Source organism: Stegodyphus dumicola, chromosome 1 (assembly GCF_044657685.1).
Source record: "Stegodyphus dumicola isolate Sdum_Otavi_A_Nest chromosome 1, ASM4465768v1".
Lineage (NCBI taxonomy): Eukaryota > Metazoa > Arthropoda > Arachnida > Araneae > Eresidae > Stegodyphus > Stegodyphus dumicola.
The window spans coordinates 186150873-186176994 of NC_140768.1; the positions used below are offsets into that span (position 1 = coordinate 186150873).

Below are 26122 nucleotides of genomic sequence, written 5' to 3' on the forward strand. Positions count from 1 at the left end.
AAATTCCAAAAATTCTTGTGATTATAATAAAATCTCAAAAAATTATTTTCATAAATTTATTTATTCATTAAAGACAAAAATAATTCAAAATTAACACATTTCAATGTGCTACTTAGAAATATATCTCCAATAGTGGTTTATTTATTTATTTATTTTTTGTGGAAGTGCTGCTAATTATCTACATTATGCAAAGCACATGATCTGTCATCTATGCTCTATCCAAATTTTGACAGATAAAGAGATGGAATTCATAGGACTCGTATTCTTCCCCTGCCAGGAATCTCTAGAAAGGGCTTTTGGACAGACAGATTTTATAAGGACCTATTTCACAATAACATTAAAGTTACAAAAATCCATGATTTGTCCAGGACTGAAAACCAACAGTTGTCAGTTGTCCAGGACCCAAATCCAACAGTGGTGAGCTTTGTCCCCAGTAGCTGAGAAATTAATTAGTAAGAGAGTGATTTAAAGAGTGATGTTTAAAAAAGAAATTTAGTTAAATAAATACTTTATGAAGTCAAATTATCAAAAAATAAAACAGATTAAATACTAAGAAAAATTACTACATTTTAAAATAAAAACAAATTTTAAGAAAACCACGGGGGGAGGAGAAAAAAAAAGGGAGCTTTGTAATACCTTTTTTTACACTTATTCAGTTTTTTAAGAAAAGCTTAACAGACATATGCAAAAAAGTAACAATACCTTTGCCTATTACTTAACAAATTAGTAACAACATTTTCTACGTTTATTTAATATTTTATAGACCAAACTATGGTAGACTTAGTAAAAAAAGTTATACTCTTTTTGCTTACTATTCAACGCTTTTTTTTTTTCTATAAATTAAAGGCTACGGAAACAGAAGTAAGTAAGGATTCAGAAATAACTCACATTTTATATTACCCGATATCTTTCATAATTCTATATTTTTAATGTTTAGTGTCAGTCAACATATGAAATTAAGATACATCTATGCAACATATAAAAGATATAAGATATATATACAACATATGAAATTTTTTTATAGAGAACAATAAATTAACACTACTTACACTTTTCGACTTTTCATTTTTGTTAATCACAAACAAAACATAAGCATGCTTTTCCTTTGCGAGAGGAGTTGAGTTCATTAATTCCTGCCCAATATCAATGAAGCAAAATAAATCGAATCCTATCACCAAAGCAAAACAGACTTTGTAAGCATCTATAAAATTCAACAAATAAGAAATAAAATAAATTTTACCATTTTTACACCAGTTATTTAAAAAGCAAAACAATATATTGAATGAAAAACGAAATAAATAAAAATGAAATGAAATGATTAATAACTTCTAGTGTGTACAAGGTCTTTTAGTCTGCTCGGTCTGCATGTGGATTAATGTTTTCAACGTCTAATTTTGAAATGACCACCAATTCTGAAGAGGTCTTGGGTGAAACCTGGGATTATTGTATAGCGGATACTCTAATCAAAACTGGTAACGGCTGAAAAAATATTTTACGAACAATTATAACTTAAATCTCCATAATGTATAAGGAGAAATTTAAATCATATTCCTGTTATTTTTTTTCTTTTATAGTTACCGATTTGTTTCTATAAATGTATGTTTTAATTCTAGGTTCAGGTTTAGCCGTAGGAGGTATATTATCCTTGATAGCTTTTAAAAGTGAGTATAATTTTTAACTTCAATAGTAATTCAGTTTTATGTTTTACAAAATTTTAGAACAGTGTGTATTTTTTTCAAATGATATGTCTATGTATTAGTTACTTAACATGATTTCATGTTCATAGCTCATCACTGTTAGATGGGACCTCTGAACACAGCTGTAGCTGGATTTTGTTCCTAGTGACGAAATGGGCTCTGCAAGCGACTTTTGCAGCTTTTTTAACTAGTAATATTAATATAAGCATGTTATGTTTTCCCTAGGAAGATCTTTATAAAGGCAGATGGTATATCAGTGCTGTATCACAATAAATAATTTAACCATAATCATATATTTTGTGTGACATTTAGGTTTAGAAGTGGCTGGTGCATCACACAGCTGCGCCACAGGTCTAGAGTTTCATTCCTTGAATGGAACAATAAAATGAGCTGCACCACAGGTCTGGGGTTAGAAACCTTTCATCCCTTGAATGGGTCATTAAAATAAATAAATATATATATATAAAACCAAGTTCGCTTGAATAAACACTAAAGCTTTTGCGACAAGCTGACCACCTGCCCAGCGCATATGCTGATGTACAACTGAACCCAAGGTAGCCCTGGAGGCTTTGCCATAATCCAGAGTTTGTACGGTCCGTAAGAGTCCTTAAGTTTTTTTAAATCAATTTTTGGTCCTTAAAAGTCCTTAATTTCAGCCAAAATAGGCAGAAGGTCCTTAATTTTAATCATGTGAAATTTTTGTCCATTTTTACGACTGGCATTTTTTTTTAGCGTGAATTAGCATTTTGGAGATATATTTTTGGCGATTCATTGATAAATATGGTTATCTTTTGAATGGGTTATAATTTGTTCCTATTTCTAATGTAAATGTGGGATACTCTAGTTTTTGAGCAAGAAGTGAAACATAAGCATTTAGAAATTATTTCACTTTTTCTAATGAAGAGATCTTAAACAACTTTTCTCTTTTAGAGATGTGAATTCTTTTATTGAATGGCTCTAAATTTTGCAATTTATCAACATTTTGTCGATTTTTAAGATCAATTTCTATAGTAAATTAATTCCAAGACCTGGGGATTTTTTTCAAACATTGTAACATTCATAAATTTCATTAAAATAATGGTAATATATTGAAATTATATTTAAAAATTAACATTAAAATATAACATTTTTATTTTTTGTTGTCATATTATAAAGTTCTATTTTGACCACTTATTATATCTGAAAACTTATCACTTATATTATATCACTTATTATATCTGATCACTTATTATATTTTGAATCTGAAAAATAAACAAGGTATAATGCTATAAAGCACAATTTACGAAACATTTCGGTTGATCTTTGGATTATGGTAACTTGGCGATTTTTTTGGCGACCAACTCTGCTACAGAACCCTCTATTTTTTTTTTCGCCACCATTTTGTCTTCACGAAGTAAAGACATGTTTCTTTTCTTTTTATTTACTGAACACTTTTTCCAACAATCTACTAGCCGAATTACACTTATGCTAGAAATTTTATGTAACAAAACTGCTTACTCATGACAAATATTAACTGCAAAATTGGGAAAAAGTGCACAATCGCAAACTCCTTGTGCGTTTTTCAGAATAGCACATACACATAAACCATTTACACGTCGACTTATTTTTACTTAAAAAAACATCCCAGAATTGCACAAAAATGGCATTGCACACACTCTTAACTTTATCCATCTACACTGCTATTTTCTCATAAATTACAAAAATTTGCACGAAAATGCAGGAAAATTTTCTCAATCTTTAAACTCGGTAAAAAGCACATATATGAAATTACCTGATCGCAAAAAAGTATATACCCTTTCCAAGAATCAACATTTCCACGTATAAAATAAATAAAATATCCAAAAGCTTTTACCTCTAAATTATCTATTATATTATAAATGTCACCAACGAATTTATACGCAAACATTAAAAATAGTTACAAATACTTAGTGTCAAATATTTAAATTATTTCCATACACGTTTACTTCAACTGAAACGTATACCAAATTCCTACAAACATAAAATGGTACTTTTCCGTTTCGCCGGCGCAAATCTCGCCAAGCAGATTTTATTGGCGACAACATACAGTATACACACAAAAAATTTCAGTTCTAAGAATTCTTTTTTTTTTTTTTTTTAAGGTATAAACATTTTAATATTGCTTAAAACTTTATAAAAAGCCAATAAATAAAGACATTAATTTAAGAATTTACTATGCTTTCATGGTTCAACATTCTAATTCGCCGGTTCGGTACTTTTCCGTTTCGCCGGCGCAAATCTCGCCAAGCAGAATTTATTGGCGACAACATACAGTATATACATAAAAAATATTTAAAAAATGTTCTAAGAATTCTTTTTTTGAAGGCATAAACATTTTAATATCGCTTAAAATTTTATAAAAAGCCAATAAATAAAGACAATAAATTTCTAAAAAGACATCAATTTAAGAATTTACTATGCTTTCATGGTTCAACATTCTGATTCGCCCGTTCATATCACGTGACCCCAAGCGATCTCATCTCACGTAAACTACTCTACAAATGCTCTCAGCCATTATCTACATTAATTTCAAGTTAAATCTAAATTTGGAAAACAAGTTTAAATGCAAGAAATATTTCAATTCGTACGAATAGCTTACTCAGAAATTATGTAAAACTGCAGTGCTTTACTTCGCTAATGCATTCTCATTAGAATTGATGAATTTAACCCTTGACTTTTCCTTTTCTATATTTTCGGCTTCGGGTAATCGCTGTGATTGCATCCTAATTGACTTAATTACCGAAAATGGCCTTAGACATAAAACTGAACTATCTGATAAAAATTCTATGTAATTATATGCCAGTATTGAAAGAAACAATCAATCTGATAAGAAAAAGCTGCGACTTGTTTTGAAAATGCGGCGTAAAAGGTTACCAGCGAGAATATTCCGTTTGGCATCGGTTGTACCATTATTGGCGACTTTATCGCTTGCGCCGGCAAAACGGAAAAGTACCCATAAAATTCACAAAATAACTATCATTTAATTAAAATATCACTAAACCATGTATACGTCGACTTATTTTTACTTTAAAAAAATATCCGAGAATTGCACAAAAATGGCATTGCGCACACTCTTCACTATATCCATGTACACTGCTTTTTTGTCATAAATTAGAAAAATTTTCACGAAAATGCATGAAAATTTTGTGAATCTTTAAATCTGGTAAAAAGAACATATATAAAATTACCTGATCGTGAAAAAGTATATACCCTTTCCAAAGATGAACATTTCCACATATAAAATAAATAAAATATCCAAAAACTTTTACCTCTAAATTATCTATTTTATTATAAACGTCACCAACGAATTCATACCGCAAACATTACAAATGGTTACAAATACTTAGTGTCAAATATTTAAATTACTTCCATGCACATTTACTTCAGCTGAAACGTATACCAAATTCACAAAATAACTATCATTTAATTAAAATATCACTAAACCATGTACACATCGACTTATTTTTACTTAAAAAAACATCCCAGAATTGCACAAAAATGGCATTGCGCACACTCTTCACTATAACCATGTACACTGCTTTTTTCTCATAAATTAGAAAAATTTCACGAAAATGCATGAAAATACTCAACATGTACTACTCAAACGTATTCCAAAATACTACAAACATATAACTTACAAAATCACGATCATTAAATTAAAATATAATTAAATAAAAAAAACTACTTAAAATATAAATAAGCACATACATTAAATTAATAAAAATTACATTACAATCCTAATTACTTTAAACTAAATCATTGCTAATAACAATTTTCCAATAATTCCATATTAATTTATTTATTCCTTACATTTAGAACAAGGCATAAAAATAATATCCTCAAATGATTAAAAATACTAACTTACCTAATCTTCTTCAGAATCTTCATTACGGGGCACGTACACTTACTTCCCTACAGAAAGAGTTCCAATCGGCTGCAGTACTACTGCTAATTTCTAAATCCGAAATCCAGTAGTCAACTGGCAGTCTATTCACCAAGTAATAAGAAATTAATAAAATTTCACCCATACTCAAACTACTCTCAGCAAACCACGTACCCTTCCTTACACTCCGTTTCTTGCACCGCCATTCAAACTTATCTGTAATATCCTTCCTTTCACACAATCTCAACTTATTATTAGATAAATGCATTAAAAATTTAGAATTCACTTTACATAGTGCCATGCAATCCGAAAATTAATCAACACTATTTCACACAACACACAATGAACCTTAATACAAATTAATTTTTCCAAATTTACCCCCTTTCCCGATTAAAGAAGTGTAATTCGTCCATTAATGTCACATGACATATCTCATGATCTCTCATTTCCCTCACACAAAATAATGCGTAATCGGAACTGAGTACTTCTCACATTATTACCAAAGTCCTAGGTAGTAACCTTTATCGCCTCCAAAATGTCGCCAAACTACCTGTTACCATATTCCAAAGATCAGCCAACATTTCCTAGCAAAAGCAAAATAGCTATGTAATTAATTAAAGTTATCTTCTTTTTAATTTTCTCATGATAAGAGTTTTCTCATGTTATTGTCTCAGAATATTCAGAATTCTTATGCATCAGTTTTCTCTATAAAATTAATTTTGCACATTTATCCTGTGATTTTTTTAAAAAAAATATTGCTGGCTGTTTGCTGTTACAAAATTAGTAGGGGTAATTTTGCTTCAGGACATTAGACATTACAACTTGAAGAAGGATGCAAGTTGGAAAGTTTAGAAGGGTTTGAAAGCAAGATTTATAGACCTACGATTCTAGAAAAATGTGACAAAATGAAAGATATCTCTATGGTATTAACATGTAACGAGTGTATTTCACAGAAAGTTTGCAATGAAGTTCTTACTTTTTGGAGAATATATAGAAGAACAATGAAAAACATAATATTTGAATGTTTTACTTCTGATACTAGAATCTTTTTCTTAACGTGTTCGTCTTCCCTTTATTTTCTCTACTTTTCACTAGATGCAAGCATGGAAAATATTGGAAATGCTTCTAATAGTAACACATGGAGAGGCATTATAGAAAGGAATTTTTTGATTAATAAAGAAATTTGAAGCTGGCAGTTTTAAAATATTAATCTAATATGTCTTAATGCATCATACACAGGTTTGACGCTAGGCATTGCCTCACCTGGTGCAATCATGTGGAACATTAAACTTATCTCTGTAGGTCTAAAATTTTGCTGACTAGTGCCTTTCAAAATTCTGCTTCCAGTGCCTGCTCTAAATTCTAAAAGTTTTGCCATGTCTAGATTTTTTGCTCGGTGTGTCACTAAATTCTAAAAATTCTGCCACACCAGCTCTGTAACCGGCCTTTACCATATATATTTCATATTTCTTCTGAATGTTCGTATTACTAAAGAAATAAAATTAGCAGATTTTTCTATACATTCTAAATGCATCTAGTTTTTTTTTGGAATAACAGAAATTCTAAAATGAAAAGGAAGCGTGTTGAATAAAAAAACCAAATACATACAGAGAAAGAAAATTATTCTTCAAATATATATACAGATATTATTATGTAAATTACTGACTTGTTTATAATTTCAGCCTTTACTATAATTTCCCATTTCTATTTCCTCCCCAGAATGCAAATGACTTAGACAGTTTTTAGTTTTTAAACTGAGGTTTTTGGTGCGCAAGGCAGAATGTGTTTTTAATCTCCGCTTGCTCACTGCATTAGTTCCTGCCAACTCTGATAATTTGTAATTTTTTTCTGCATTATTACTGCTGACATTTGAATTTGTTATGACAATAGAGTTACTGAGCCAGCTTAAATTAAAATTAAATTGTATAGTCTTTGACCACTGGTCCACATTTTTTGTTTGAATTTGACCGTTCTTGTTTAATAACATCACCACAAGTTGCAATTGATTTTGTTAGCATAAGACCATGCCTTTAAGTTCTTTTTAAATAAGAGGCTTATTTAAACCTTTGTAGTTACTTTTAGACATAGCAATAATTTACGTCACGTCTATCGGGGGGTTTTGGACTATTTAACTTTTACCAGATCAAATAAACCCTCATAGGTACATTGTGGAGAGGTTGACAAGTTAGGAGATAAAGCACGCAGAAACTAGTGAGAACAATGGTTTGCATATTGAGAGAAATTTCTAATTCTTAGAAAAGATGCTTAAAGAGAAGGAAATCTATGTAAATTAGCCAAAATGTCTGGGCAGGCTTCAAATTCGCATAAATGTTTTGTTGAGGGTTGTTGCTATAAAACATAAATCTTTTGTAGCTTTTAATGTATAATTATCCTAATATCAATGGCATAAATTGCATGTATTTTAAACTGTGAAATTTTATTGGATTGTGATTTTAATGGGGCTTTTTAAGAAATATTCTTAAATAAGTAAAATTGGTACTTTTCCGTTTCGCCGGCGCAAATCTCGCCAAGCAGACGTTATTGGAGACAACATACAGTATACAAATAAAAAATGTTAACAAATGTTAGTTCTAAGAATTTTTTATTTTGAAGGCATAAATATTTTAATAGAGCTTAAAATTTTGTAAAATGCCAATAAATAAAAACAATAAATTTGTAAAAAAGACATTAATTTAAGAATTTACTATGCTTTCATTGTTCAACATCCTGATTCACCGGTTCGTATCACGTGACCCCAAGAGATCTCATCTCACGTAAACTATACTACCAAAATCTAATTCTCTCAGAATTATCTACATTAATTTCAAGTTAAATCTTGTTTACAAATCTTGGAATACAAGTTTAAATGCAAGAATTGTTTCAATTCGTACGAATAGCTTACTCAGAAATTATGTAAAACCGCAGTGCTTTACTTCGCTGGTGCATTAGAATGGCTGAATTTAATTCTTGACTTTGTCTTTACTATATTTTCGTCTTCGGTGAGTGGTGTGATTGCTTCCTAATTGACTTAATTACCGAGAATGGTCTTAGGTCATAAAATTGAAGTATCTGGTAAATATTCTATGTGATTTTATGCCAGTATTGAAAAAAAAAAAAAAAAAAAAAAAAATTAATCTGATAAGAAATGGCTGCGACTTGTTTTGAAAATGAGGCGTAAAAGGTTACCAGCGAGGATATTCCGTTTGGCATTAGTTGTACCATTATTGGCGACTTTATCGCCTGCGCCGGCAAAACGGAAAAGTACCGTAAAATTTAATAGTGGTCATGTAAATCCATAATGATTAAGGTTATCTAACTACCTAATTTAATTATTTATAACTAACTGCTTACCCTTAAAATATATCTATCATACATTAAAGCGAGTTATTGCCTTTCATTAAACCTTATCATAGTACAAGATAAAACACAAAAATGTAAAATTTCATATAAAACTTATTATTCATATATAGCGAGACCTGAAATAATACAAATCAACTTAGTATCACCTCTGGTGCTTTAGTGGCTTATTGAAACCTTAAAGTATATTAAGTGGGTTACAACCCCTGGAACTCTACATGAAGCTACGACACTAACTGCATCAGACAGAGCCCAACTAACTTTCAAAACATGTCAACTGTGCCCACATCAGGTCTTTCAGTTTTGTTTTGATCAGCAGGTCTCTCTGTAGGCAAGGAGCAGTGGTCACAGCAGCCAGTCTTTTGTTATAAATCATTCTGATTATGATTTTACTTCTCATTTTAACCTGTCCTGCTTGACATAAAATCTACCTCTTATTTACTAAACCTCCAGATTGAGCAAGTATGTGACAAAATGAGACATTAAAAAATCAGTATGAAACTATTAGTAAAACGTAAATAAAATGTCACTTATCTTTCTTCAAATATGCCGAACTATTATAAGTGTAAAATATGTAATGATATTTGATAAATTTCATAAAGTGTATTTTATTCTCAAACTTATTAATAATTAATGTTAACTAAGCTATGTTTATTGATAATGTAGCCTACTTAGCCTACTTACGGATATATTTTATTTTTTGGATGGTATTACAAAAGTGGAGTTCAGGCATAGATAATATTTTTAATTGAATTTATAAATTTGCTATTTGCTTATAGGTCCTTAATTTTTTCATTAATGGTCCTTAAAAGTCCTTAAAAGTACTTAATTTCCATGTGCGGAAATGTGTACGAACCCTGATAATCACACACACACACAACTGAACCCAAGGTCAAGAAAGCAGATTTCAGGGCACTGCAGGCTGTGGCCCACTACGGCTGTTGCACCACTGAGTTTAGTTTCTATTTAGGTTTGAATTTTAATATATTTTGGGAATCCCTTATGTGAGCTCAAAAGTAATAGTATGTTTAATTTTATTCCATTTGTTATATAATTACACTGCTGGTCATTAAAATTGCAACACAGTGAAGGAAAGCAATTACAAAAAAAGATATTTATTGCACATAAGATATTTATTGCACATATAGCATGAAGACAAAATAATTAAATTTATAAGTATTTTGAAGGTTTACAGGGGTGCGAAATTAGGAGAAACAGCTGCCAGGTTGTGACCATTATCCCATCAGTCATGGAGTCAAACTGGACTTGGATTACAGAAACAGGTAATTCATTCCATGCTGCTTCAAGTCTATGCCACACTTCAACCTTATTAGCTGGAGAAGGGTGGCAGAACAGTCTTTGAACAGCCCATTACCAGATATTTTCAATGGGTGACAGATCTGGAGACCATACAGGCTAGGGCAGCAATCGAATACCCTGTGTATTGAGAAAGGTCAGAACACGATGTGCAACATGTCATCTTACATAATCTTGCTGGAACATGGCATTTGGGGGCCTCAGAGATTGGGTGCAACCACTGGACGTAAGTTGTCAGAAATTTATCCATCTGTTCATATTACCATCTATCCGAACTAGAGATGTGTGTGTCATATACCCAGTGGCTGCCCAAATCATCACACCAGGTGAAGGGCCCCTGTGCCGATAACAAGTGCAGGTAATCTCCTTGGACACTCCAGGCACATATATGACCATCAGAATACTGCACGTAACCGGGACTCGTTTGAAAAGGGCACATTTTGTAACTCATGTACATAGCTTTGTCCTTGGGTGCACCAGAGACACCATCTCTCTCTATGCTGCATTATTGAGGGAAGCTGAAGTAATTGTCACTCGCTGCAAACATTGACGCATCTTACGAGCTGATACTCGGTGTGCTGCAAACATGCCCATTTCCTGATTAATGGTCCGTGATGTGGTCATATGGTTTTGCAGTGCTGACTTGCTGACTTCACAATATGTTTGTCCTCTCTGGTGTTAGTCATGGGAGAGCTTTGAGATACGGCCGTTCAGTATGACCCTCGCAATCCGTTGATTCCATATTTGCATGACAGTGGTTGGATGTCGACTAGTGCAACCGGCGATATCACAGAATGATAATCTACACTTTCGATAGACAACAATCCTGCCTCAATTTTAAAACTTGCTGGTAAGCATTTCCTCTTCTTATTCAAGGCACAACACGATGTTCTGAGCAAACTCCAACCTGATAAAGCACTTTCTGAATGAGAAATCCACTACACAACTTTTCTTTTATGCAGTACTTCAGATGTCAATTCTCCCTCCTGCATTATCTAAATGCAATGAAATACTAATCATTTGTATATTCCAACTTCTTCTTTTCATGCGATTTCGACATTCGTCAGATCATTCCTTCCTAATGTGGCAATTATTAACAAATTATTATTGATATTAACATTAAATTATTAGGTCCTTTTCCATTATGCACGACGCTTTTTAGCCCTTGTGAAAGAGAAGCCAAACACATGGCGAGAGCCAGCTATAGTTCCATGTGGGGCTCTGTGTATCTCTAAACAAGAATAATTAAACACACATATATATTATTACAGTAGAACTTCCATGATGCATGGCAGGTGCATAACGAACGTGCAGTTATTATCTCTCTTTGATGGTACATGTAAACATTGCTATATAATACAGTCAAAAGTCTTTAATCCGAACTCGTCGGGACTTCGGCGATTCCGGATTATCGGTTTTTCCGGATTATAGATCATCACTTTAAATCTGGTAAGATGGCATGCAGAAATTTTAAAATTAAAAATATGGAACTGTAATTTATGAAATAAAGAGCAATTATGATCTAAAGGTTATCAAAATATACCAAAAAAAAAACAACTTATATTTATTTGTTTATTAAACATTTCTTTCAACGCGCGCATGCGTAAAGCATACGTTACGCATAGTCGAAATTAGAAAATTGCAACCAGAAAACTATTTGATGTGTATTCGTGATATTTATAATGACGAGGAATTTGATTTAAATCATATCTAAGACGGAGTACATCGAGATGAAATACTACATTTAGTAAGAAATTATAAGCCGAATAAAATAAAAACATCTGCCCTGAAGATAAGGATAGTGCTGACAGATCAACTTCCAGTTCCTTGCGTGCCGCGATGTACCCCCCCCCCCCCCCGCAGAGCAGCGTAAAATTGATTAACATTATTTCGGAATGATTAGAGAATCAAAGGACATGCCTTTATCCATTTTTTGCAGCAATTACACTTTTTGCTTGATGGACATTGGAACATGCTTTCGCTTTGTAGATCCTTTGGTAGCTCCAGAATCGGAAATTCTTTTTGACATAAACGAAAGTTCAAGCTTACTTTTATAAAATTGCTCTAACAGTCTGCAAAAAATAATAAGCCGGATCCAATTCGAAGATTAAGGAACAACGCAATCTACAACATTAACTGAAATAGATAATTAGATAATTTTCGCTTAGCTTATACCTTCCATTATACGTTAAACGCGCATGCGTTGACGCATGCGCAGAAAGTTTGTAGCTTTGAGGTCCGGATTAAAGACTTTTGACTGTATAGGTAAAATGTTTAGGCATGCATCATATGTATTCAGAAGTCTTATGTGTTTTATTTTTTCTTATTGCAATATTGGGTGTCCCAACATGATTACTCTGATTTCAGTTCTTATATTTTATGTTAAATGTAGATATATAAGTAGATTCTATATATTGAACAGCAGTATACATAACCATAAAAAATTTAAGTCTTTACTTTCATCACAAAATAAAACGTATGACATAAAGAATACCAAGTTGATATTCTTTCTCCAGCCATATATTTTTCAGCATTTCTGGAAGGGTCGTTTACAACAAATTATATATTCTGTTCATGTAATGCTTGTAAAAAGTGAATTTCAGCATATATCCACTCAACACTTGAAGACGGCAGTTCACTATCAAATAAATGTCAAATATTATTGGAAATATTATAGAAGTAACATTGAAATCAAGATAACAATTTTTGGATATTTTTCCATGAACGACATGCCTTATGGCACTTTTTTACATATTTACGCAATGCTAGGTGTTGCAATTTCAGTTCTCTGGCAATAATGCTTTAATGCAACCAAATTTTTTATTTACTTTTTTCAGCTTGGAATTTTCCAAGAAGTGAAGAAGCAGCTTTCTTTTTTCTTTAAGAAAGGTATGTTCTTCACTAAAAAAAAAAGATTGCTTTCAAATGACTACCTCATGAAATTAAAGTTTAACTTGAATACAAAATGGCTATGAAGCCTTCAACCATAAGAGGAAGAAAAGTGCCCAGGTATAAAGGTGTGAGAGAAGAAATGTTCTAATATGATGCTGAAAATGTATGATATGGCTTTAATTGTAAAGTACCAGTTTTTCAGATATCCTATATGTCTAGTTTTATTTATCTCTTTATATCTGTTTACCAGGTCACTATATGCCAGTTTCATACACATTTCTAAGAGAGTTTTGAAGCAAAAAAGATTGAGAACCACTATGTTATATATATACAAAAATATTAATTAAAAGATGTAAATTTCTTATACATGAAGGGAGGAAGGATGAATTTGAATTTATAAAACGGATTGAAAAATTTCCATTTTCTGTTAAAAATACATGTTAACTATGTCATTTTATCAGACCTATTAATGTTTTCGAGTGAAGTTTTAAATTTAATGATTATGACATATTTTAAAATTAGTATTTGTTTTAGTTTTAAATAATTTGAATATAAATCAGAAATAATCTTTGTTATGGCTTGTAACTATACGACTAATCGTAGTTGTAATTTTCAGTAGTGTCTAAAGGTTATGTGAGTCAAATTCATGTGCTTTATATTTATGTTTTAAAAACTAACTGCTAACAAAAATCATTTAAATGTGTATCTTTGGCTACAAATAAATGACTTTTAATATTGGTTATTTTTCAGGGAGAAAGTGGCCAATCGTATTTGGTCTTGGAACAGGGTTTGGAATGGGTTTAGCAAATTGTCAGCATGCATTCCGTGATCCTCATTTAAGAAAGATGTTGAATTATAAGGTATATTGCATTTTGCATTGATATCAAATTTTTTGCTTATTTGCAGATTCATCTGCATACAAATATAAATTACTTATAATGAAATAATTTGGGATACTTAAATAGTACTAATTTAATAATAATTAAATACAGTATTTTGCATAACTAATTTTTTATGCTTCTAGTTTGTATAATTTTATAACTAGCTTATAGCTTTTTATACTTATATAATTTTTATTTATAATTAAATATAGTATTTTCCATAACTAAATTTTTTATACTTCTAGTACAGAAAGAAAAGTGTTAATGATTATAAGTAAAAGTTTCTATAGTTTCATGAATTTGCAACATGCAACATCACTGTATGCCCAAGCTCCTAACATTGGGGAGAAAACCCTATAACACAGTTGCCAGCTGTCCTGGTTTTTCAGCACATCTCCGAGCCTTTCAATAAATCATTGAATCTCCCAATTTTTAACTTTTTCACTAAAAAAATGCTTCCCTGTAATTAATGAAAATTATTGAATTAATCACAATGACCTTAGTGGAAGTTGCCAAACTCTAAGAATCATACTGGCAGCAGTTCTTTAGGTAACCATATCCATTGTAAATTGCAGTTTGAAAGTTCACTGAATCACCTTTTTCTTCTGTAAAAAATCACAAAACTGTGCCAAGGTGGTTGTATTAACACATAAGTACCCAAATAGCATTCTGCCACTTCTGGTGAATTTCAAATTAAAATTTCTTATTAAATTTTATTTCATCTGAATTGTATTATTTTTTCACATTACATCTTATGATCTTTTTCTTATTAAATGTTATTCATGTTAAATTTTTCATTTTAAAATTACATTTGATCTGAATTGTCTTGATCCACTGTAGATGTATATAGAATCTTATTTGAAGATTCAGGCAATGTTTAATCACTTAGTACAAGGCTTCATAAAAACTTTTTTCAGTCATGACCCCTTTTTATCACTGAGATTTTTTCGTGACCCCAGGACCCCATAATAATATTTACGAAAATTTTGTAGGACTCCATAAGCATTTCGCTAATCTGACACACACATGAGTGAAACTATCAATTTTTTCACTTGTACTGTGATCTATTATTGCAGTTTTAGGTCATAAACTTTAATTTTTAATTTTAAGACACAGAACAATGTGAAAATTTTAAATAAGTAACAGATGAAATGACAGTGTCACGTGCAAAGCAAGTAAAATGAACGTTTATATTATAAAAAGAATGTGTCAAAACATTTTTTTATCTTGGTCTGTATTGTCTTATCTTTATGTATTTTTAGATACATTGTGTAAAAATATTTGGTAATTGTAAAATTATTATAATAAGTTAAAGCAATATCAAAACTGCTAAAATTTTTGGTGACCCCCGTGCTGCAGGTCATGCGACCCAAAGTTTAAGAAATTCTGAGTTAGTATTTACACTTAATTTTGCTTTACTTCAATAAATATGAAATTATTAATTTTATCCACACAAGTACTATGTACATTAATTGGTACTCTTGTGTTATCAAGACTGGATTCAGTAATGTGTCTATGTATGGATGTATGTGTTCATGTATGCACCTTCTTCCTCTGCCACTACAAAACATTTTAAATACTTCCACTCAGTGGTACAAAATATAGAATGCTATGACTGTCGTCCAGCAATAGTCGTTTCATAGTTTTCCCAAATCCATAACCACTTCTAATATCAGGAAGAGGCAGTCTTAAAACTTTTCAATCAGCCTGTGTATAACATCTTCAGATTTTTATAATAGCTGTCATCTCAAAATTAGAAGAAAATTACACACCCCAGAAATTACCCATAACCCCTTCGAGCCGGGTAGCGAAAATGCACGCTTATCGCGGAGGCCGGCAGTGTCTTCCGCGAGCATCTCTCCAGGGCCGGGGGCTTTTTTGCTACTAAGCCTAAATCCATGAAATTTCCGAAGTATCGACGCATTGTTTAATAATGCTCTATAGAGTATTTAAACGGCTTATGCTTTATAGATATTTTTATATACATACTTTAATTACCTTATTTCTTGTTTAAATGTATATTTTACACATTTTATTTTAATTACTCATCATTTTATGACTTTTAACATTATACATCTGAAAACTAAATATATTACTTAAAATTCTCTTTTCATATGAAAAATTTTAAAACAGGGATCTACACACAGTCCTACGTTACATTCCTTGAACTCGTAATAACTCATTTGCCGTTTTGGAGGATTTTTCCGGGAATGTGAACAAACGAAGCATCGTTGTCTCATTTTCTTATCAGTCTCTTCTGAACAAAGTTTTGGAAAATGTTTTTCAGTTAATCTTTCAGAATCAATATAAGAAAATCAGAATTTCAGAATCAATATCTGAAATACTTTGCATCAATTCTGCTATTTCATGCTCTGTTAAACATTTTCGACGCTTCGTCATTGAAACGGTAAAAACAGAAAGAATTCACGTCTAACAAGATCTAATTATTTTCTAAAAACTGAACTGTAAACCGAAATACTCAACGCTTCAGCGCATATAAAACTTCTGCTTACAATAAACAACTACCACGTGCGAATAAAGTGCGATTTAAAGAGACGTCATAAATCACGCCATTCGGAAACATTTAGTTCCCCGTTTGTTTATATAATCAAAAACACGTGTATGTGAGTCATGCTTCTCTCATTTCGAGTAGAAGGTCTAATGTACATGTATCTGAAACCATATGGACATACAGTGCCATCTTGTGGCAGAAATTATAGTTTGAAAAACGTTCCAAGGTACTGGCACAAATACGTGACGGTCGGTAGTAAACGCAACAATGCTCTGGCACGCCTGCATGTCGGCCGGTAGATAAGTGTGTTCGTTGCTGGCACGTATACGTGACAGTTGGTGCGAAGGGGATAAAAGTCCTTCTAAAGATGCTGTAATGTTGAAGAACGTATAAAACAGTAACACCATTTTTATCAGATCATACTTCCTATACATTTATTTTTATTTGCACATCGTCATTCATGTAGAAGTAATATGTGAATTTTATTTTTAGGAACTATGAGTTAGTAGTTCTCAAAGGTCTTTATTGAGAAATGCAATGTTAATTTTTTATCAATTAAGCTATTCTTTTTTTATTAATGAACATAAAAACTGCAACAGAAAATTAACTAATGAAAAAGATGAAATAAATATCTCCTCACTGAGATTGTGTACGATGGGCTAGCTAAACCCGACGATCACAAGGTGCTTTTGATGCGATCGTAAGCAATTTGCATTTACATTATTAGCATATTATTTCATTTTTTGTCAGTACCTCAATATGTCATCCATAGGAAAGATGAACAAAAAAAAAAAAAAATGCTACTAAAGTTAATAAATTTTTTGGTAGAGCCTATGATATCCCCATTAGATTATATATTTTCTGGCAGTTTTTGTAATATGCTTTGGCTTAGTTTAATTATTAATTAAAACAGCTGACTTTCAAAAACCGTGGAAGCCAATCGATCCTTATGGAATTAATAAGTAATCTGCATTGATTGGATGCCTCTTATTCAAACTGGTTTTATAAATATCGTACGCTATTTTTAAAAATAAAATGGCTTTTTTAGTAAAGTAGCTTTTTTGAGCAGAAAGAGGTATGCTATTGAAATAGCTGTATGCTTGAACTTGAATGAAACTGTAACGCAGAACATTTTATCGATTCATAAAACAAATGCTGAAAGAGCATTTCACTTTCTAATGTGAATAAGAATCGTACTGGTTCGTATCTAATGTGAATAAATTTCCATCTGTTCCTGTTGCTTACACGCATGAGTAAATAGGAAGTAGATTAATCATAAATTTGGGCATTACTTCAAAATGTACACTGCATAAAAAAGAAAAATGGTACTGTTCTATACCTCCTGTTCTACTGGGCCAATTGGCAAAATTCAACTTGTGTTTGTCATGTCTCGAAAGCATGACTTAAGATATGTATTAAATTTATATATATCATTGTTCTAATATAGGTATTTTGACACAAAATCGGGCTTTTCTGATAGGACATGCCAATTTTTTTCATATTTCGATTTTACGACTCAAATTATGCAATTTGCAACATTCGCACAAGTAGTTTTTTTAAAAAATTAGCCCTCAAGCTTTTAGCTACTCAATGTTAATTGAATTTGATATGTATTTATTAATATATCTTTTTTTATTAAATTTATTTGATTCTTCCTTTCATATTTCGAAATTTAGGTTCATTTCAAATAAAATTTGTTTATTTTTTAATGATTTAATTTTTAAATTTGTATTTTTAAATAATTTTTATAGATTTTTTTGAAAAATATTTTGAATTATAACCTACAAAATGTTTGCCATTATCTTAACATAGATGTATTTCTAAGCATACTTGGAAGAAATTGGAGTTTTCTTTATTAAAAATTTCCTAAGATATGCGGGAATTTACATTATGGCATGTTTTGAAATTTGGTGTATTCATTATAAACGATGGTAATGAAAATGTGGTTTATGCTCTTTGTTAGAATTATTTGAAAGTATGAACAATGACTTTTTTCCCACTCATGGACAAAGACAAAAATTAAAGGAAAATAGGTTGCTATAAATTAAGAAGTTTGCCTAGTGAATTACTCTTGGCTCAAACTGAAAAAAATTCACCAAGATAAATTTTTCAATTTCTCCATAAATTTCTCACCAAAAATTACAAAATTTAATATCTAGGCATAATTTGAGTTGTAGAATCAAAACATGGAAAAAAATTGATATGTTATTTCATAAAAAGTCCGATTTTGTATCAAAATACCTATGTTAGAGCAATGCTATATATAAATTGACTTATATATATATTTCCTAAGTCGGGCTTTAGAGACATGGAAAACGCAATTTGAATTTTGTGAATTGGTCCAATAGAACAGGAAATATAGAAGTGTCCCTTTTTTTTTTTTTTTTTTTTTTTTTTTTTTTTTGTAGCAGTATATATATGTGTGTGTACATACACACATATATACATATATCTGTATCTGGTGTTAATAACAGGAGGGTACCCATTAATTATTAATGTTATTTTCACTATTTTAAAAGTACTTCAGTAAATTAACAGGGATTTTCTCAGTATCCCCTACAAGGATTTCCTCAGTATAAAAATGTAAACATATTTAAAAATGAAATCAGCATAAAATCTGGGGTATTTGTCCTCTGTAAGCAGCCTTGGCAACAGAAAATGACATTGGTGCAATTTGGGCTGAAGAAAGTGAGATTCGTTGTCAAATGTTTAAACATTGACAAAAACAAAATTGAGTATTGTAAATGATAAATTAGCAATTTATTCAATATCTATAACACAAATTATTTAATATAAACTGCTGGCCATCCAAAATGCAACACTGAATTGCTTCAAGTATCCAAAGAGCATGAACTAGCATTTCTGAAGTTCATTGAATAAATGTAAAGTATTACTAGTATACTATAAAGAACAAACTTCTTTAAACTTTTTTTTTTTTTCAATGAGAAAACAAAATTGAAACAAATGTTAAGTACCGTTTTTGAAAACGAAAATCCAATGAATGTTTATCTTTCTAACAGTCTCTTTTGTTGGCAGTTCAGTGAAAGAAAAATGCACGCAAAATATTTCACAGAAGGCGCTTCAGTATTTCAAATGGTGTCGCCACATACCCCTTTCCAGTGATAGCGTTATACCTCATTGTTTTTCAGGTATGCAGGAACTCTCAGTCTTCATCCAACTTTTGTGTTTCTAGGATGAATGTCTTTGGAAGGATCATTATTCCTAGGAAGTGGTGGTGAGATTTTAGAGTTATCAGTTTCACAGATCTTAAGATTTGTGGTTATTTCATTCTTGAGTATGATGATGGTAGGATAACCGATTTTTCAGCTCCAATGTCAATTAAAAAATGGGTTGCTGATGCATTGTCATGAATATATAGACAACTCAGCTGGACCCTTGACTTTTGGTAGTCATTGAAAGTCGGGGATTCAGTTTTCCTGTTTTGAAGCCTAATATTTGCATGATGGAATGCACTTGTAAGGTATGTCACCAAAGCGCTGATGAAAATATCAGTTATTTGTGTCACTGCTATTTCTGGAACGATTTCTTGAATTCAATCTGTATTTTTGTTTTTGTGGATTGGAATTTCTATGCCTTTTCATTTCTGTTATTTGCAGTGTCAAGTTTGATGTCTGTTTCAGTAAATCTTGGGTTATAATGTTATCAGATGGTGGAGAAACAAAGCAAACTACCTGGGGTGGATTGAGAGGTAATTCCCATATTTTGTTAGCCATTGTAGAAAGGTTTGGACAAATCATCGCTGCTTACAGACAAAATGTTCTGCATATTAAGTGGAAGGTCATTGCATCCATGATGTTTTCAAAAATTCATCCTGCACTTACTCAACTGCGAAGTTGCACATTTGTCAGAGAAGTTCGGATGGCTACTTATCACCTAATTTTAATTCGGTCAGAAGTTTTGTGTTTCAGAATCGACAAAAATTTCAGTAAGCCCAACCCCTTATTTTTCGCGGAAAATGTACAAGATTCATTTCCCAGTGCCATGGTTTTTCATACAGGCACGCGTAGTTATGCGATGTATTAGGGGAAAATAAGGGCAAGTTTTACTTTCTAAAAACTGTTTACTCTCACAAAATAAAGAATAAAATGAATGCACAAAATTTAATGTTTTGAGTAAAAGTATAATAAAAAGATGTAAGTATAATAAAAATGATGTTTTTATAATAAAAAATATCCTAAAATGGAGTTTCGATCAAGTCATTTTTAGACCAGTAAAGTGTAATATCAGGCTTCAGTGTTATTCCTTGCGAAATCAGTATGCCTAAAAAACATATATTTCTTCCGAACTGGTTGAATGCCATGATTTTGTTCTTGGTTTTTCATTTGCAAGGTGTTGGCTCATATACTCGTCTACAAAACGGTTAGTTTCAGTAATATGAAGCACGAGTAGTTCATAAAAAAATAATTGAAAAAAGATAAATGGGTTTGAAACTTCCGTTATATATTTCTTTATTCCTGCAACCTACTATAAAAAGTAAATGAAAACGAAGGACACAGAATAAAAAAAAATATTTTTTACTCAAACCACACCAGCCAATACCGCACAGTCATTACTTTCACTTCCTTAGACACATCTTTTTCTCTAATTTCTCCCCACACTTCTCTGAAATAGTATCGTTCTTCGCATACTTTGTCAAGGTCATTGTGGTGTTGCATTCCAAAGCTTTGTGAATAATTTTGCGAGTAGCAGCACAAAGCAAATGATAGTATTTTGGAAGGGCAGTTAACGCATCGTCTGAGCATGGCATATATATACGCCCGCGGCAGTTAAGGGGTTAATGGGCATACATATGTTTTTACTTTAAGATTATACCAAGTCATCTTTCACATATAGATTTTTCAAAAACTGCATATTAAAATGAGATATTGTTAAAGGAAATGCAATCCCTGCTTATATAAAACTTAATTCAGTTGAAATGCTTGAGAAAGGTATTGCATTGTTGAAATTAAAAACCTTTCATCTCTAAATGCTATTTGAAAAAAGTAATGAATTTTAGAACTTATGTTCAGATGATTTTAATGTATAGTGTTCTCCATATAACATGGCTTAGCTGCCTTTAAATATTATTAAAGGAATAATCAATAATTATAATATACAGAGATAATAATGTTGCTTATCCTTGAAAGATCTGACATATGTCAGATCAGCTCCAGAAGGTTGTTGACCCTCGAAAAATCAATAATAGTGAGGGGATCAGATGTTAAGCCCTCCTTAGAAAGTCTGATGCAACCCAGTATGTGATCAGGTGAAGTTGGATGGTCACAGCATTTTTTACAAGCGGGGTGGATTTTTCTGCCACTATCAATGGGAAGACATTTAAGGTGTTAGTCTAGCCAGAGCAGTTTGGGAGCCATGGTAACATTTGAGTTCCAGTAGGGAGCCAGTAGATGTTCCTATATACCATTGGTGCATAGGTGGAATATGCCATATTATATTTAGATCTTTCATTTGAGTAAAGTTCTTGGTATAGAGCCATTCTTTAAAGCACTGCAAGTCTCAGATTGTGGCTGTTCTCTATTTATGCTTTTGATAATTTTCCAGAGCTTAGAATCCGACACTCGTATCAAGCTTAGTGCATAGCTCTCTCCATTTAGTTTGCCTAGTTGTGCATAAGCAATCTTGATGTTATCATTTATTTTATTTAGATCGGTTCTAGAGCTAAGATTATTATCATTATCGGTATTCTCCTGCAACAGGAGCTTTCTCTTCATTAAAAGAGGTGTTCATGAATGAGGAATGGCACATAGTGTTTTATGTTACTCTTGGAATATACATCTTGGCATCATATAGTATTATGTCTTTAAATTTAAGTCAGTTAGCATTTATATTATCGGTCAAATGCTCTGTATTAATGCAGTTATCAACGGATTTTGGGAAGGAGTTCCAGTCAGCCTTAGCAAAGTTCTAGAAAGGTTCTCTGATGTTCTGAATGTGCTGTTTTTCCCTTATATTAATTAAAATATAAGTAGATGGTCACTCCCAATAGAGTCCATCACAGTCCATTTGCATAATTGATGGATGTTTGAACTGACAATTGAAATATCTAACGCCTCTGTGGTATTATAGCTATAGAAAGCATGGATAGAGGTACCATCATTGAGTATCATAAACCCAGTGTCATCTATTAAAAGCAGCAGTTCTTCTCCTCTGCCATTGCTTGAAGAACAACACCAGAAGGTAGTTTGGCATTGAGGTCACTTAAAATAAGCGTGTTGTCTTTCAGAGCCAGCAAAATGCTTTCAGGAAGTCGAAATCAGTTAAGGGGGTGGTATACATTGTAGATATGAAACGCTTTGCCTCTCCATGTGACAACTATGCCCTGAATCTCAAGGTCAGAAGTAGGAGTCTTGCAGTTGATACCTCTGATCAGAAATGCCAGACCCCCCTCCTCTCCTGGAGGGTCTATCAAGTCTAAAAATGCTGCAACCTTTAATTTTCAAGTTTGAAGTCATATTTAACTTCATTTCTTAGATTGCTATAACTTGTACATCATGAGTATTTGCAAAATCTAAAATTTGTTCAAGTTTGAATCTAGTAGCTCTTGTAGAGAGTCCATTTATGCTGCACTGTAGGATTTTCAGGGTTTTTAGCTTATAAGGACACTAGATTACTTTTCGAACAGGACCCTCTGCCTAAACCCCGAACGCGTCCCTGATTATTCTGCGTGGCGGACGATACAGCATCATCTGCGGTAGTCAACAAAACCATAAGGAGGAGGAAGTGAGCAGCTTCTGTTGGTCAAAAAGAACCGAGTCCCCTGGGTGAAGTTCAAGGGAAGAAGTTTTTCTTTGCTCCATTGACTGCAGGTCTTAGCTAAGCATAATGGAACGGCCTTCATGCCTTGGGTGTCCCTTCCAGGAGATAACTCTCCCGACGTACTTCGCCCATTTTGCCCAGGTACACCCCTCGCCGGCTAAGAGCAGACTTTGAGACAACTTGAAGGACTTGAGGAGGAGAGATAATAATAATAATACAGATAAATAAATATATAATAATGCATGCTTATGCTTGGTAATACAAAATATCTCGTAGTTAAATGTATTTCTTATGGAAAGTTCTAACTTAATAATCTTATAAAAGTTCTAACTATATAGGCATTGCAGGTGGTCCTATGGTTATTAACGGCCTATATTTTGATAAATTAATAGATAAGAGACCTAAAGTACTGCAAATGTCTGGAGTTCCATGATTCCATTAAGACTATTGTGCCTATAGACTGCACAGATCCTGATAACCAACTGGGATTACGTTAGGGGTTCCAAATCATGTTATAGTTCTTCATAATCTTGTTTTTCTATCATAAAAATAAGGAAATTGATTTTTTGGATAATTGAACTTCTATTATGATTAAGTGAATAGTAATCTCTTATTCTTTGAGTTTATATTTTTGTTATATAATAAGATTTAAATCATGATCTTTATTGAAAAATAAATGTTTGTTTTTGCTTTGAAAATAAATGCTGTAGTTTATCAAATATTGAAATGAATGTAGAAGTTTTATTTATTTCAATAAATTAAAACATCTTCTTAATTGCGTAGTATATTTGAATGAAAAGAGATGTGCCTTTTCATCAATGAAAAAAATAATGTAAAATAATTATATCAAATGGTCTTCAGTGATAAGGATCATAGCACCATCAGATTTCGTCAAGATTGTTTTATATTGTATAATAAGCAGTAAACAAACAAAGTAACAAACAGTAAGAACAAATTTTCAAGCATTATTATCTCTATCCAGTTTCTTTGAAATTACTATTTAGCCAAAGGATTTAAAAATAAATATCAAATCATATGCTACACTGCTAAGCTAATATATTAAGGATACACAAGAACTGTAAATATGCAGAGATTTCCTAAATGCTATATTGATTTAACTTTTATACAACAGATTAGCCCCCTTGAAAATAAAAATAATCTTTCTTCAGCCTTAGTTATGTTGAAGGGTTTGGGATGCATTTTTATGGTATGCATTCACTATTTTGATTCTACTGTGAAAATTTTTCTTTGTATTCTTTATATATAGCAAAAACCTTTCTGTATTCATATTTTCAAGTTGAATTTGTGCAACATATAAACTTAATTTTGAATAATTGCTTAGAAATACTAATTTGTTTTTAATTGTTTGGAAACTGTCTTTTTTGGGGGGTGTTGTATAAACTGAAATTTATGTTTACAAGCAGCAAACATTTATGCCAAATGATAATAATACATCTTAACAGAAAGAAAAGGGGAAGAAAAATTCTTTTCTTTGCTCTGAAAAATATATCTGCTGTGTCTTATAGTTGCAATTTTATATTTAAAAAATGCATAATTAATGATTATTGTATAACTTTTTATGTTCAAGAATATTAGTTTTGCCATGAAGCATGACATTTAGTCCATTTGAGTAACTTGCAAAATACCTTTAAATCATATCAAACCCATCCATGATGCCCGAAATATAAATCTGCTGTTTTCACCTAAATATTTTCTTAATTATTTTTCAATATTTTATGTTATGTAAAAAGAGAGCTAGATATTCTCTAAGTTTCTAAATGCAATGTAAATATGAAACAGTTTCCTTAGAAATCCTCTGTGAAGACATCTATTACCTTAGGTGAATTATCCTTGTATGCTTTGCCTCAGTCAATTTTTTTAACTACATATATATATATATACAGCCTATGACTTAGATTTTTTAAAAAGTTTCCTAATCAAAATTTTTCTTGAAGCAGCAACTTTGCAAATTGCTGAATTTATTACTGAAGCCATTTTTTTCCCTTGTAAATCAACTTAAAAATTGAAGGATTATAATCCCTCCACCATGAGAAGAGACTTAATCTCATCTGTTCATTTTACCACAAGAATAGATGCAGAAAACACATTTGAGTTAGCAAATGAGTGAATCCTAAATCCATTGTTATAGAACATGTGGTATTTGTTCCAGATTTATTTAAAATAAGATGCTGGGATTGTGCAATATCATATGGATGTAGGCATCTCTTTTCATGGTGGACAGACTATAACTTAAATGTGAAGCCACTATGGTGCATGAAATGTTTGTTATACATTTTGTGAAATTATCTAAGTTTTTAATTGGATTTAAAATTAAGATTTTTAGGATGCTCAAGCATTATATATATGTATATATGTTTTTCTTTTTCAGTTGAAGCCAAAGGAGCAAAAAAGTGAAAAAGAATCTTAGATTGTTATTGTGTAGCTCTAAAATTTTAGTGTATTATAGAACAAAGTCTTAACAATAAACTATGCACTATTTATAATAACTAATTCAAATTTTGTAATTATTCAAAGAATAAATTTTGTTTCAAATGCATTTCACTTTACAAAAACATAATACAAAGAAGATGTTGATTTTATGTATATATACTCACTTTGTGGTAATATAAGTGGTGTAAAAGGTCTGTAAAGGCAGTAGTATCAAGAAACATCTTTCTTAGGTATAAAAGAGATTTATTGAAGCTATTTAATCCTTCAAATGGTTAAGTATTTGGCTCGAAACCCCTAAAATTCCCAAAGAACTATTATTTTTTTTTTTTAAGAATTC

The 26122-nt window shown here is 31.5% G+C and overlaps 2 protein-coding genes across 2 annotated transcripts in view; one reads left to right on the top strand and one right to left on the bottom strand.

The window, feature by feature from the left end:
- The window catches only part of Sas10 (UTP3 small subunit processome component Sas10), a 78961-nt gene extending 77761 nt beyond the window's left edge, over nucleotides 1-1200 (bottom strand). The window contains exon 1 of the mRNA XM_085823762.1: nucleotides 1050-1200. Coding sequence (XP_085679888.1) covers nucleotides 1050-1066 — 17 coding nt within the window. The 5' untranslated portion in view covers nucleotides 1067-1200. The remainder of the gene's footprint in view (nucleotides 1-1049) is intronic.
- Nucleotides 1201-1315: 115 nt separating this feature from the next.
- On the top strand, nucleotides 1316-25845 carry LOC118193244 (MICOS complex subunit Mic10-like). Its single transcript, XM_035364299.2, has 4 exons — nucleotides 1316-1472; nucleotides 1614-1661; nucleotides 13915-14024; nucleotides 25724-25845. Exons 1-4 carry the CDS (start codon nucleotides 1376-1378, stop codon nucleotides 25760-25762), a joined length of 294 nt encoding a protein of 97 aa, XP_035220190.1. The 5' UTR covers nucleotides 1316-1375; the 3' UTR covers nucleotides 25763-25845.
- The last annotated feature ends 277 nt before the right edge of the window (nucleotides 25846-26122 follow it).